The sequence below is a fragment of the Struthio camelus genome, chromosome 15, assembly GCF_040807025.1.
Source record: "Struthio camelus isolate bStrCam1 chromosome 15, bStrCam1.hap1, whole genome shotgun sequence".
Classification (NCBI taxonomy): Eukaryota; Metazoa; Chordata; class Aves; order Struthioniformes; family Struthionidae; genus Struthio; species Struthio camelus.
In genome coordinates, this window is record NC_090956.1 from 152,184 (window position 1) to 165,597 (window position 13,414).

The following is a 13,414-nucleotide window of genomic DNA, read 5'->3' on the forward strand; positions in this document are numbered from 1 at the left end:
CCCTCAAGCAGGCAGCCGAAGAGCATCTTAACCTTTGGCAGGAATTGCATCTGAATTTCAGAGAACGTGCCGGCTGATTTGACTGTTGCCCCACCTTGAGATCGACAGGGGATGCCTTTGTGCAGCACTAGGAATTCCCTGCCGACAGCATGAGGGTGATGGTAATAGGGCAAACCTTGGCAACAAAGAATATTTTATTAAGTAAGAGTGGGAATCTGGGAGCCCTGATTTTCACAGCAGTAGTAATCAGTGTTAGCTGAAAGGCTTGTGACTAAGAGCCTGACTTTATGAGTGTGCGGTTGAGATGCTGGCTCCAGACTTTCAGCAGTCAAAGTGCCATGTCTCTGCTTCTTTGACTTTTCAGCTTGCTCTACCAGATGAAGCCAGTTAGTTTCAACAAGTCAGATTACTGGATGTCACCATTCCAAAAGCTTTTGGACCTCACAGGTGGCCTTTCTGGTCTAGAACAACTCAAAAATGGCCATAAGGCCTACACAAGAATCAGATTTATCCACCAGTTAATTTACCAGTTGCAGAGTCACTTAGGCTGTTCCAAAAGAAAATCAATAGCCTCAGTGTCAGGATCAATCCTGACAAAGAAGAGAGGTTAGTCTAGACTCAGTCTCGGGGTGTGGGAATATGCCAACTGCTCTCTCAAGGGGAAACTACTGTAGACAGAAGTGTTTTGTCTCTCTGCTTGAGTCGGGGGTTTTTAAATCCCTGAAGAGCCTGTATCCAGCAATACTGTTGGTCTTCTTGAAGCAGCAGAGGCACTGGAATGGAAAATCAGATACTGGAATATGCATCTCACAATATGCTCATGTCATAGCTGGCTCTTAGACCACAGTCAGGAGGTTTAAAGAGAACATGGAAGAAAAGCCTGAGTCCAAGTACACCAGGCCAAACTCCCAGCAGTGTCGGAGCCCTCAAGATCACAACTAAAGCCATTAGTAAAAATGCTTTCCTTTTCTGATAGGAATTCAAAAGAATCAAGAAGAGGAGAAACAGACACGTATGGGAAAAGTGAGAGCAAAGGCAGGAGTAAACGGAGATCTGTTTCAGAAAGAAATACAGCCATAATGAATACTCTCCCTCAGGCTGGTTGAGAAAAAACACTATGCAAGTTTGTTGCAGCCTCTGGACCCACATATCAGCAGACTGGGTTACAGTACTCCTGTGGCTAACACAAAAGCTAGTAAGAAGGTTTTTCTATTTGTTGTGCAGTTATCCAAAATCTGAAGGTCCTTGTGGACTCTCACTGGTATAGAATTACTCATTTTCAACTAATGTATATTTTAACATGCTTTGGCTCATCTATAGCAGTATGCCACTAAGATGATTAAGGGTGCGGAGCATCTGACTTACGAGGAGAGGCTAAGCTGGGATTGTTTAGCCTTGAGAACAGAAGGCTCGGGGAGGGGAGGGGAATCTTATCAATGCATATAGTGGAAGTAAGTAAAGAAGATGGAGCCAGACTCTTCTTGGTGGTATCCAGTGAAAGGGCAAGAAGCAATGGGCACAAATTGAAATAAAAGGAATTCCATTTAAACATAAGAAAAAAAATTTGTTTTACTGTGATGGTGGTCAAACACCGGAACAGGTTGCCCAAAGAAGTCGTGGAGTCTCCATCCTTGGAGATATTCAAAACCCGACTGGATACAGCCCTGGAGCAGCCTGCTGTAGCTGCTCCTGTTTCAGCAGGAGGTTGGACTAAATCATCTCCACAGGTCCCTTTTAACCTCAGTGATTCTGTGCTCCAAGTCTGCCCTGGGCTCTCTAACTACACAAATTCCTGTTAGGGAACCTCACCACCTACTTTCTAAACAAGTGAAAAACCTGTAACTGTTTTTATCTATTTTAGGTAGTGGTCAATACAATGGGGTTAACAGCTGGTTTTAGATCTCTTTTTAAATCACCTTAAGAATTCTTGTGAATTATTTACCATTTCTTCTGATAGCTTATCACAAAATTAGAAGAATCCATTGTGTTGAGAAATCTGAACCATTCCAGAAAAGAAAGACTTTCTTTGAGAGCAATGTCACTGTTTGAAACGAAACCTGGCAGAAATATCCAATTGAAGGTTACTGAGCTGCCAATCGCAATTAATCAAAAATAGTTGCACAGATGAAGAAACTCACCTCATCTATTGTTCCTAAATCTAAACGCAGTCGACTTTGTAAGGAACGAAGCTTTGGTAAGGATACCTTTTCTATATCTCCATAGTTTTTCATGTAAGATAATGTAGTAGACAGACAAGCAGCAAATTGCTCCTTCAGCTTTTTTAATTTACTTTCCACTTCCTCTTTCTTCTGAAGAGCAAGTTGTTTGTCAGCATCTGCCATATTAGCACGTTCTTTTGCTTCTTGAGCCTCTTTTTGCCATGCATCACATGCCTGGGAGAAAAAGATTTGCAGAATATAAAAAAGATATTTTAAAAATTAAAAACAGAAGAACAAATTCCAAAGCCTCCAAAGACGCTTGTAATGTCTAATTTTAGACATTACGATGCACTATCACTTTAATGATTTTCCATACTTACCCTGCTCTCTAATTATAAACTCTTCTTGTTTTGTCTTAAATTAAATTTTATGTGTCATTGTTAATTGTCTGTAAAAAGCCAGGAGCCGTACAAATTAAAACACATTTTAACTGTTCAATTCATAATTTCATGTCAAGAGACATCAAAACCTGTCAAAATGTAGTAGAACTATTTAACTATTCCTTGGCACAGAGAGAACAATATGAGGGGAAAGAAAGGACTACAGAAAGTGCGCAATACACTGGCAGGTGTCAACAACCTCAGTTTGATTGCTGAGATAGCTGGATAGCATCCAGACACAGTACGCAACCCTAGCTGCGGGCAAGCCACTCCTTTTTGTATGCTTACCATCTGAAACAGGAATGTCCCTAGTTACTTAAACATAGAGATAAGTTGCTTTTCAGCACTATCCTGAAGCTAACTGTCCCTGTCTAGAGAGGGTGATCAACTTCCAGAAAATGAATTCCTCTTTACTGCTCAGTTTCCTTTATGCCACTAGCTCATTTCGGAGATGGAAGAAAACAGCGTACGTGATTGATTAATTTGACAGACTGTAATAAAACTCTAGGTCCAAGGATAATGAAATATATAAAGTGGAAGAACAGTAGGAGATACATGTTAAAAATACAGATAGGAAATTTAATATTACCATAAATTAGTGTACCTGTTTTACTTGTTGCCAAGAATCTTCCCATTGTTTTATTTTTCTTTTGGCATCATGAAGTTCCTGTCTAACTCGAGTTAGTTCGTTCCCACTGGTGCTTGAACTTATTGAGGGGTTAGCGCCACTGCTCAGTACTGGGGATGGAATAGGAGAGAAACTCCCTGTTACAAAGTCCCAAATGCTCCCTGTAACGCCATTTAAGCCTGTCAAAGAAAGGCAGAAAAGAAAATAAACATTCTGCACATGCACCACACATGCAAAATGTATAATTTTAGCTGCAAGACACCCAATGTTATTCCACTATTGTCAGAAATGTGACAATCCAGAAAATGTTTACGATATTTAAAACAATTCCGCAAACTTATCACATGCTTTTTCTTGATGTTTTTAATGAAACCAAGTACAGTCCACCAAAAGAAAAGGGAGAATTTGTCTATCCAAAAATTTTTGCTCCCCACATCTCTTGCATCATTTCAGTTCTTCCTCTTTCTCTTTTTGTACCTTCCTTCAGACGCTACAGATAAAATGCATTCCTGCTGCCTGTATGCAAGCTATTACATTTTTTCCCTTTCAAACACCTCTTTAAATATCTCCTTGCTTTTCTCTCATTGAGCTTTGTCCCATATACCACATTTAACTTTAACTGAAAACAGTACCGTTTTCAGTTAACATTTGTAATAACTAAGCTTTGTCTTCCATATTAAGTCATAGGAAGCACGGAAAGTCTTGAACTGAACATTTCTGACTTGCCATTGTTTCCCCTCTTACACTACACAAAATGCAGCCTTCAACTGACTTACCTAAAGAGTTATGCGAAGAGGCTGAGGTGCCTAACATACTGTGTTCTGACTTCAAAGCCTGAGGCTGCTGTTGGTGAGGAGCCATAGCAGATGAAACAAAAGACTGAGACAGCGATTGCGAAAGAGAACTGAGTGGAGAGGCTGAAAGGGATGATGATGAATGTAGAGATGAGGAACGAGCAAGAGAACCTGGAATATTGACAGGAGCTGAACCTCCCACTAATCTTTGACCTATGTATACATAAAAACAACAACAAAAAAATGAGTGCCAAGTAGTACACAGTTCTCTGTAATTCCTATTTGCACAGTCTAAGATTATTCAGATGTTCCTTCTTTTCCAAAAAAGGTGAGTAACACTCATTTCATCTATTGATTTATTTTTAAATTTCAATCAGATGTAAGTATTCTTCTGAATAATGTATCCATTTTAAATTAAATTATATATGCAAATAATTTTAATAAAAATACTTATCCGCTGTTGCAAAAAAAAAAAAATTTAAAAAGAACACATGGAAATAGTTTTCTAAGCGCCTGAAAACAGAATCTGTAGCTTAACACAGCAGTGGCCTCAGCTGCAGCTACAGAGAAAGAGAAAACACTTTTCAGAGCAGGTTATTCGACTTACTCATTTTTACACCCAACTAATGCAAGTAGAGAAACTGGAAGTTAGAGAAGTAAGAAAAGTTGTTTTCTATTTTAAAATGTAAATTAGAGTTGCAAAAGTAGATTAACGACCTCTAAAATGTTACATAGTGTTAAAAGTTAGAATAGCATAGCATAAAAATTAATAATACTTTAGTCAAATGCATTGTTCATTATTTTCTAAAATAATGATAATAAAAATATATATTTTTAAAAAAAGGATGTTAAATTACACAGTTACTTAAATAAGCATGCACAGATACACTGCATTTTCCTGGTCAGGAAACAGTTCAAGATTAACTGTAAAGATTTTATTCATCAATATATTTTAATAGCATCTACAAATGGCACCATCTTCCCGTTAAGAAAATAAATAAGGCATATATGATAAGTAATAAGTATATATGATTATACTTAAAGTAAGAGTCATAGCTTTGGATTTATGTTTTTGCTTTAAACTGGTGAATTCATGTCAACAGAGAAAACATTGCTCTTTTTGGAAATATTTCTAAAAAAAGAGTGAACCAGGGATGCTCATTACAAGTTACATTGCCACGATGTCTTCCAAAAACAGATCTTAAAATACTCAGCAAATGTTATCAAAGTCGGCCATGACTTTGACTTGTGACCAACTGTATGAGGAAGCTACACAACAGACATATAACCACAAATGTACCAAATATACCAGACAATAAACCTACACCATTATTTGCCAGAGGAGCAAGGAAGCAAAGAAGTACAGGGAGTTTAGTTTAAAAATTTGACCAAGTAAGAATTCTTTTAAAAACTAAGAACCAAAATAAAACCTCAAAACAAACGCATCACGGAATAGTAGCGGAAGAACTGTTTATTTTCTGATACCTAAAGTACCCAGTTCGATTTTGGCAAATATAATCTGCCTGCATGAACTTTATCCTCCCCATATAAATGACACTGGTTACAGTATTTGCTTTGTATTCCATACTTTATAGTAGTTCCAATGAAGTATAGTGGTTCCTGCAGCATAAAACAAAGCAGTAAATCAAATACCAGTCGAACAAACTGTAGTATCAGGATAATTGTTGAACTTGACTCCAATGGCCGAGAAATAAATTTGGAATTGCATAAAATATCAGACTTGGTTTGTTTGTATGAGGGGGAACAGCATGAACAACAATGGAAAACATTAATAGATAGCACATGAACTATTCTAGTGACCTGTTAGCATCATCACTCTACTGAAAATAGTACAAGGCCACTCAACTAGAATAATTCTAAAGCCCTAAAACCTCTGAAGAAAGACAGCGCTACTGATATTATTAGCAAGAGTCTACATAAAACTAGATTACTATCTACAGAGACTATAAAATTTTGGACCTTTCTGCATGGGTTCCCTGATATCCTGAATTGTACAGGTACCACAAACACAGCCTCTGGTAGCAAAGAACCAGCTTGCAGAAAAAACAAAGTTACTGAGGTGAGGGGAGGGCACCGGAGCTTTTAGCACTGTTGTCAAGAGCTCAGAGATTGACGCCTGGTATAAAAGACTTTTTAATCATTGTATTCCAACATTGGCTTTTTCCAGCTCCTCCTACCAATAATGAAGCCACTGCTATGATCTGCCTAGATCTACTTGATGCCAGAACATCAACGCTACCAAATAAGAATTGTAAACTGCGTCCCCAAATTCTCTGCTCGGATCTGAAGACATAAGCATGTCACCTGTCACTTCTTTTTGTGAGGTATCTTATGCCCACCTTCAAATGGGTGGGCTGCCGAAGTGAAACAGTCCCTACTAAACCAGGGGAACTTTCCTGAATTCAGTGTGCTCTGCAGCCTGGCGTGTATCCACAGATTTTTAGGTTGATTAATTTAGTGATCTCAACCAGAATCAGTCTTTCACCCTCTACTGCCAAGGAAGTCACTTGGGTCAATGTAGCTTCTGCACCTTAGGACGAAGTTTTGAATCTAGAATGCTCGGGTTCTGTCATACCCACTGAGGTCCCAGTGACAGCCTATATATTTCAACGCTATCATATAAATCCGTATTTTTAAAAAAACAGTGGACTAAAGATATTAAGTAACTTTTTAAGAGAAGAAAATTTGCATAATATATAGAGACACTTAAACTACAAGCTTTTCTTCTTGGACTAACCGTCAGTAATAATGAACTAGAGGCAATAATGAACAAGGGAGTGGCTATAGCCGTTTTATCCTTTGCATTCACAGCTACAGGGCAAGAAGGGTGCGGAAGGCACAAGTATGCCAACCAAGAATCCAGTTAAGTTCACACAGTTGGAAGCAGCACACGTGGACAACAACCTTAAGAATCACTGTAGACCTCTTTCAAAGAAATGTTAGCAAAACAGACATCAGAAAATACAGGGTATATACATCTAAAAAACTAGTTAACAGAATTAGCTGGTAAGACTAGTTTTTACAGAAGTGACATTTTGATTCTTTTGTAGTCTATCATGCACTTCACTGTTCATGTACTTTTTAAAAAATTCAAAGGCCATCTAAATACTTGGCTTGTTTGGATTTCTGTAACTACTATAATTATTGCTACCTTATAGTAAAGGGCAGTACTTTGTGTCTCAACTTTATAATTTAGTTTTCCCACTGCGAAAATTTAAGAAGGATATCATAAGGCAAATGTTTATGACAAAACAGCCTGGACCAAGTCAGCAATCCCTAATTAAGTTAAGGTAGGCTTGACTTCTCTACAGTTGCCTGGAGATATTATAGAAACATGTCTATTTTCTTGGCTATATGACTCTCAAAGGAATAGGCTAACTTGAATTGTTAACAAAACTACAGTTGGTCAGTTTTCACTTCCTATTTTCCTATTCTTTTTTCTTATTCTTGTTTATTTTTCCTTTTCTGCTTCTATATAGAAAAGGTAGTGTTTTTAACTTTTTTCTTCCTTGATGTTTCTTCCCTTCATCCTTCCTCCCTGGCTGTCTTTTCCCTGTACTGCTCTTCCTTTGCTACATCTCCCTCTCCCTTCTAAGAACAGGCCAACTGGCTGAAGGACTTGCTGACAGATCTAAGCTGAAAAATATAGACAGACATGAATAAGGGGTAGGAAGCAAGCCCAACAGACCTGCGAGTACATTGCTCATTCTGTGTTAGATATATAAAAAAGTTTAAGGCCCTAACTTTTAAGAAGTAAAGTCCTAAAGGTGGCTTGCTCCTACTCCTCAAGAATTATCCCCCTTAACCACAGAAGTGCTTGATGCTCCCACAGCACATACGGTCTCCTGCCAGACATATGCAGCACTCAACACTCAGGTAGTTCAAGCTAAAGCATAATGCCCTCCTGTAAAGATATATAAATAAGTCCTTCCATCACCTATTATGCCTGTAGGCTGAAATCATTGAGCATGCTCAAAAAAACGTTTACTAGACTGACCCCTTTCAAAACACAGCCAGGATGACAGCAGTGCAACCTCTTCACACCCCAAAGCCAAGCAGCTGGAGAACAACTGAGAACTTTTCTTCAAAGTCTTTGCTGTGTATAACTATTCTGATGAATAAAAGTTTAGAAAGGTAAGAAAGAAAAATATTTAAAATTAGTATATAGCTTATCTTTACAAACTGGACCTCTTACTTGCTAATCCAAGGTCACTGCTTTCTTGATCTTCTAATTCTCTATCTATGGATGCGACGTTCACATCATTAAAATGTAAATCTAAAGCAGAACCTGTTAAACAAAACATCGTATCAATGCATTATCCCTGAATTATACATAAAACTAGCCAGATGGCTGAAGTAAAGAAATTTTATTTGACTATTGTTATTAGTACTTCCAGCACAGAACTCTTCAGCATCTAGGTTATGATCTGAAGTACAGTACAAACACACAGCAAAGGACAGCCTCTGAATTTTTTTAAAGGGAAAAATTTCATATAGAAGCTGTTACAGCTCTTCAAGCTTATCAGCTAAACAACAGATAACGTAGAGGTGGCTATTTATTTGGATTTCTAATAAAACTGTCACCTGTTCTGCTTAGGCGCAGAGTAAAACAAAAAGGAAGAAGAGAAATAGAAGATAGATTTGTATGTAAAAATATTTATTATTGAATAAAAACAGGTTTTATACCTGAGAAAGGACACTGTAAATGCCCTTTAGGGCAGTTACCCTTTGGTGTAACTGTAAATGAGTAAACTTATCAGGGCATACAGATATAAGGAAGCTGGGAATCAATCACGTGGTAATATTCAAATGGAAATGTGTGTTATTTTTATGCAACTAAAGCAGAACTCAAAACCAATGTGTAATTTACACTTAATAGTTAGACCGGCTTACATTTTAAGGGTTATGTCAGTCTAAAGTTCCTATCAGTGATATCATGAAAAATTCTCTTCAGTCCACTGCTTATTCTATACTATATCCTTGAATAAAGTGTGAGAAGATAGATACTTTCCTTCTCCTTCCCCTTAACTTCTTTTCTTCACAGAAAGGAGAGTAAATAAGTCTATCCCTTTGTACCTATATTTTAACTTATATTGCACAAATTCTCTGTCAGGAAGACAGGAGAGAAGTTAGTATAAATACTGATTTTACAGGTAGGAAAACTGTATCCCAGTGAGCGTGGTCAGTGAGAGTGATCACCTCTGTAAAGAATTTTTAAATCTTCTGTTGAAAATCACTATTAAAAACTGGACACAAAGGGTTGATAAGGTACAAACAGAAGTAAATAGATACACCAGCTCCTGTAAAAGTTTCCAAAAGATACAAAAGGGATCTCTTGAGTCCTTTAGAATCAGACATATGCCTCTTAGCTTGGTCCTAAATATTAGGCACTGTAAACTGCATAAAATCTCTTTGGCAGAATACTACACAGTTTTAAAAGCAATACAAGTCAGAACTGGAAAAAATATTTGGATCATTAATACAAGATCAGTGAAGGATTATTCTGTATAGGCACTTTCTAAGGTTGACCAGGACACCTAATGGAATCTAGAATCTGGGATCTGCAGATAATACATAAAGAGTGTTACTGATCTAGAAGCAGGATCCACAGAACAGTGCTGAGCAGGAAGCTGCCTAACCTGTCCAGAACAAAATACTGGCCAAAGAGTTAAAGTTCACATAGTATACAATCACAGAACCTCAAAATGGTTGAGGTTGGAAGGGACCTCTGGAGATCATCTAAGTCCAACCACCCTGCTCAAGCAGGGTCACCTAGAGCACATTATCCAGGATTGTGTCCAGACGGCTTTTAAATATCTCCAAGGATGGGCGACCTGTGCCAGTGCTCAGTCACCCGCACAGGAAAGAAGTTTTTCCTCATGTTCAGACAGAACTTCCTGTGTTTCAGTTTGTGCCCGTTGCCTCTCGTCCTGTCGCTGGGCACCACGGAGAAGAGTCTGGCCCCATCCTCCTGACACTCTCCCTTCAGATATTTAAACGCATCTGTAAGATCCTCCCTGAGCCTTCTCTTCTCCAGGCTGAATAGTCCAAGGTCTCTCAGCCTTTCTTCATTGGAGAGATGCTCCAGTCCCCTCATCATCTTTGAAGCCCTCCGCTGGACTCTCTCCAGGAGTGCCATGTCTCTCTTGGACTGGGGAGCCCAGAATTGGACACAGTACTCCAGGGGAGGCCTCCCCAGGGCTGAGTAGAGGGGCAGGATCACCTCCCTTGACCTGCTGGCGACACTCTGCCTAATGCACCCCAGGAGACCATTGGCCCTCCTGGCCACAAGGGCACACACGCTTAACTTGTTGTCCACCAGCACTCCCAGGTAGGTCCTTCTCGGCAGAGCTACTTTCCAACACGTCAACCCCCAGCCTGTACTGGTACATGGGATTATTCCTCCCCAGGCGCAGGACCTTGCACTTGCCTTGGTTGAATTTCAGGAGGTTCCTCTGTGCCCAACTCTCCAGCCTGTCAAGGTCTCTCTAAATGGCAGCACGGCCCTCTAGTGTATCAGCCACTCCTCTCAGTTTTAAATCATCAGCAAACTTGCTGAGGGTGCACTCTGTCCCTTCATCCAGGTCACTGATGAATAAGTTAAACAAGACTGGACCCAGTATTGACCCCTGGGAGACAGCGCTAGCTACAGGCCTCCTCTGTGCCGCTGATCACAACCCTCTGAGCTCTGCCATTCAGCTAGTTCTCAATCCACCTCTCTAACTGCCCATACTTCATCAGCTTGTCTATGAGGATGTTGTGGGAGACAGTGTTAAAAGCCTTACTGAAGTCAAGGTAGACAACACCCACTGCTCTCCCCTCATCTACCCAGCTAGTCATTCCATCATAGAAGGCTATCAGGTTGGTTAAGCATGATTTCCCCTTTGTGAATCTGTGCTGACTACTCTTGATCACCTTCTTGTCCCTCCATTACCTTTCCAGATATCGAGGTGAAGCTGCATAGTTAATATGGCAAAAGTATTGGGTGGGGAGACCACCTGCTGCACAGGAGAGGATGCCCAGAGAAGGATGCTGGTCTGCCCTGCCCATCATTTCCCATCCGGTAACTATCACCATCGTGTGCCATCAGCGGTAGAGCCCACTAAGAAATCTTCATGCATGTGAATCTGTCTCAACATCCTTTGTGCAATAACACCATACGCTTGTGAGAGTAAACCTCTCATCGTTACGCTGCAGAATATTCTGGGGTAGGTCTGTCTCACTTTCATTTAGTGAAGCTTTTTCACTTTGTCTCAACAAACTCAACATTCTCTAAGGCATAAAAAGAGAGACTGTAAAACCTAGTCATTAGCACCATCGTTACCTTTGGAAGAAATGTTTTTTTCAAGCTCTCACATCATACATTCCTCCCTCACCTTTTCAAGCTCACTCTCCCCTTTCTATCTCATGAAGTATTTAGGATTCCATACTTTACTAACATTTCAAAAGTAATTTGCAGTGTCTGGCTCAGTCTGTTGCTACACACGTACCACAAGCTGGAACAAAACATAATGAGGTTAATGTGAATTATACTGCTTAAATAATAGATCAAATCCAAGCCTGCACCTTTGCTAGACCACTAACTCATGTGAGGCCTTAACTCATTCTGCCATGCTGGTCCTCCCCAACTACACAAAGGGCTGATATGCATCTTTACTTATTTTCTAGATTTTGGAAGTTTAAATTCTGACACCTTCTGGCTCTCTCAGATTCCAACTCCAATTTCCACACAGTGGAAAATCAAAGGAGGGAGTGCAGGGAGAGAATACGACATTTTTAGATCACAACATATATGGAAGACGAAGGGAGAGACTCCTATTTCCCTCAAATGGCACGTCTCACAGACAGGCAAAATCCTCACATTTGACTACCCAATAGAAAGCAAAGAAAGCAATCAAAACATTCCTAGAAGGACTGTCCTTGCAGAACCTAACACATACATATGAGAGTAGAGCATCAGGCTGGCAGGTGTCCCCTCATGTTAAGGTCTCACCTTCTCCCCATTATCACCTGACTCATTTCCCTTCTCTACTGCCCATTGCCAATTTATTTGTCTACAAATCCTTTTCCTTTGACATTTTACTCATCTAATTTCTTCAGTATCTTAGCAAATATTTTAAGTATTGTATTTTTAAAATGTATTTTCAAGAGTATTTCAAGCACGCTGCAGTTTTTATGGTGTTCAGCCTCAACACTAGATACTTTGTGTATATGATCGGCATGCTTATTCTCAGCTCCCTTGCATCCTTCTCTTCCCCTGCTCTTGGAGATTATCACTCAGCGAGCAGAAAGGGAGAGCCTGGAGATCCCCATGAGATGCAGCATCTCCCTTACTGACAAAGCAAGATGAAAGGCCACAGAAAGTGGTTCAGAAAGTTTCTGAGCCCTCGATAATATAACTCTTTCCTGAGTCCTCCAATCCTTTATTAAGATCTGTTTATCCCATAATCCTCTAGCCCCTTCCCTTGCTGCAGCTCTGCCCCATTCTTTTGATTCTTCAACCTACAACTTCCTAAAAACACTTATCTCTATATTTTCTGTTGTACAACAATCTTTAATTTTCTGCTCTGCTCAGATTATATACAGCACTTTACTTCCACCACCATCCTGTATACACCCACAAAGCAGAACTCTGAAAAGAAAATTTTATATATTTGAAATTCTTCTAGGAAAAAAACAAATTACTCAGTTATTGAAAAGTACACTAACATACATACATGAGACATATTCATTTTATGGTTCAGATTCTATTAACAAACAGCATACTGAAAATGTTTTAGAAAAATAGCAGAGGCATGTTTTAACACAGAGGAATCAAGAGCCTCTTAAGCTCAATAATCTAATGACACTGGGAAATGGGAAACAGCATAACATTGCTTAAAAGACTTATCATTTTGTAACACTTGTTCAGTATATCATGATTTAAAAATTATAGTGAATTAGCACCACATCTAGTATACAGAAATTAGATCTGTTTTTTTACTGCTATATTAATAACATGTTACAGTCAACTGGTCCCTACTTATTCCAAAATGCTTCTCTTGACAAAAATATGATTTTGTTCCATCTCATTACTTAAATATTAACCAAAAGCCCATGAAATTATATTACTTGCATAGAATGAAGACTAAAAATTCTGCTCAATTTAATTCTGAAATTTAAAAATAGCTTAAAATTTATTTCCTGTTCTAAAACACAGATCAACAAACAAACCTTTAAGGAAGGCAAGCTATATACTTGCAAGACTGCAGAAAAAATATCCGTCATTTAATATTCTACATAGATGTCTATGCAGAATAAAAAAATCAAATAAAAAAAAAAATCAAATGCCTAACTTACCGTCTCTAAGTGCTGACTCACTCTCTGCAGTCT

At 39.0% G+C, this 13,414-nt stretch overlaps 1 protein-coding gene across 14 annotated transcripts in view; it reads right to left on the reverse strand.

Moving 5' to 3' along the window:
- Window positions 1-13,414, reverse strand: part of UNKL (unk like zinc finger) — a 63,382-nt gene that overhangs the window by 5,376 nt on the left and 44,592 nt on the right. For 5 of the 14 annotated variants that reach the window (XM_068908051.1, XM_068908059.1, XM_068908053.1 and 2 more), the window contains 4 exons: window positions 8,238-8,330; window positions 4,004-4,234; window positions 3,204-3,406; window positions 2,139-2,393 (listed from right to left, as the gene is read on the reverse strand). In XM_068908051.1, coding sequence (XP_068764152.1) covers window positions 2,139-2,393; window positions 3,204-3,406; window positions 4,004-4,234; window positions 8,238-8,330 — 782 coding nt within the window. The remainder of the gene's footprint in view (window positions 1-2,138; window positions 2,394-3,203; window positions 3,407-4,003; window positions 4,235-8,237; window positions 8,331-13,414) is intronic. The other 9 variants (XM_068908058.1, XM_068908060.1, XM_068908055.1 and 6 more) reach the window with 5 other exon arrangements.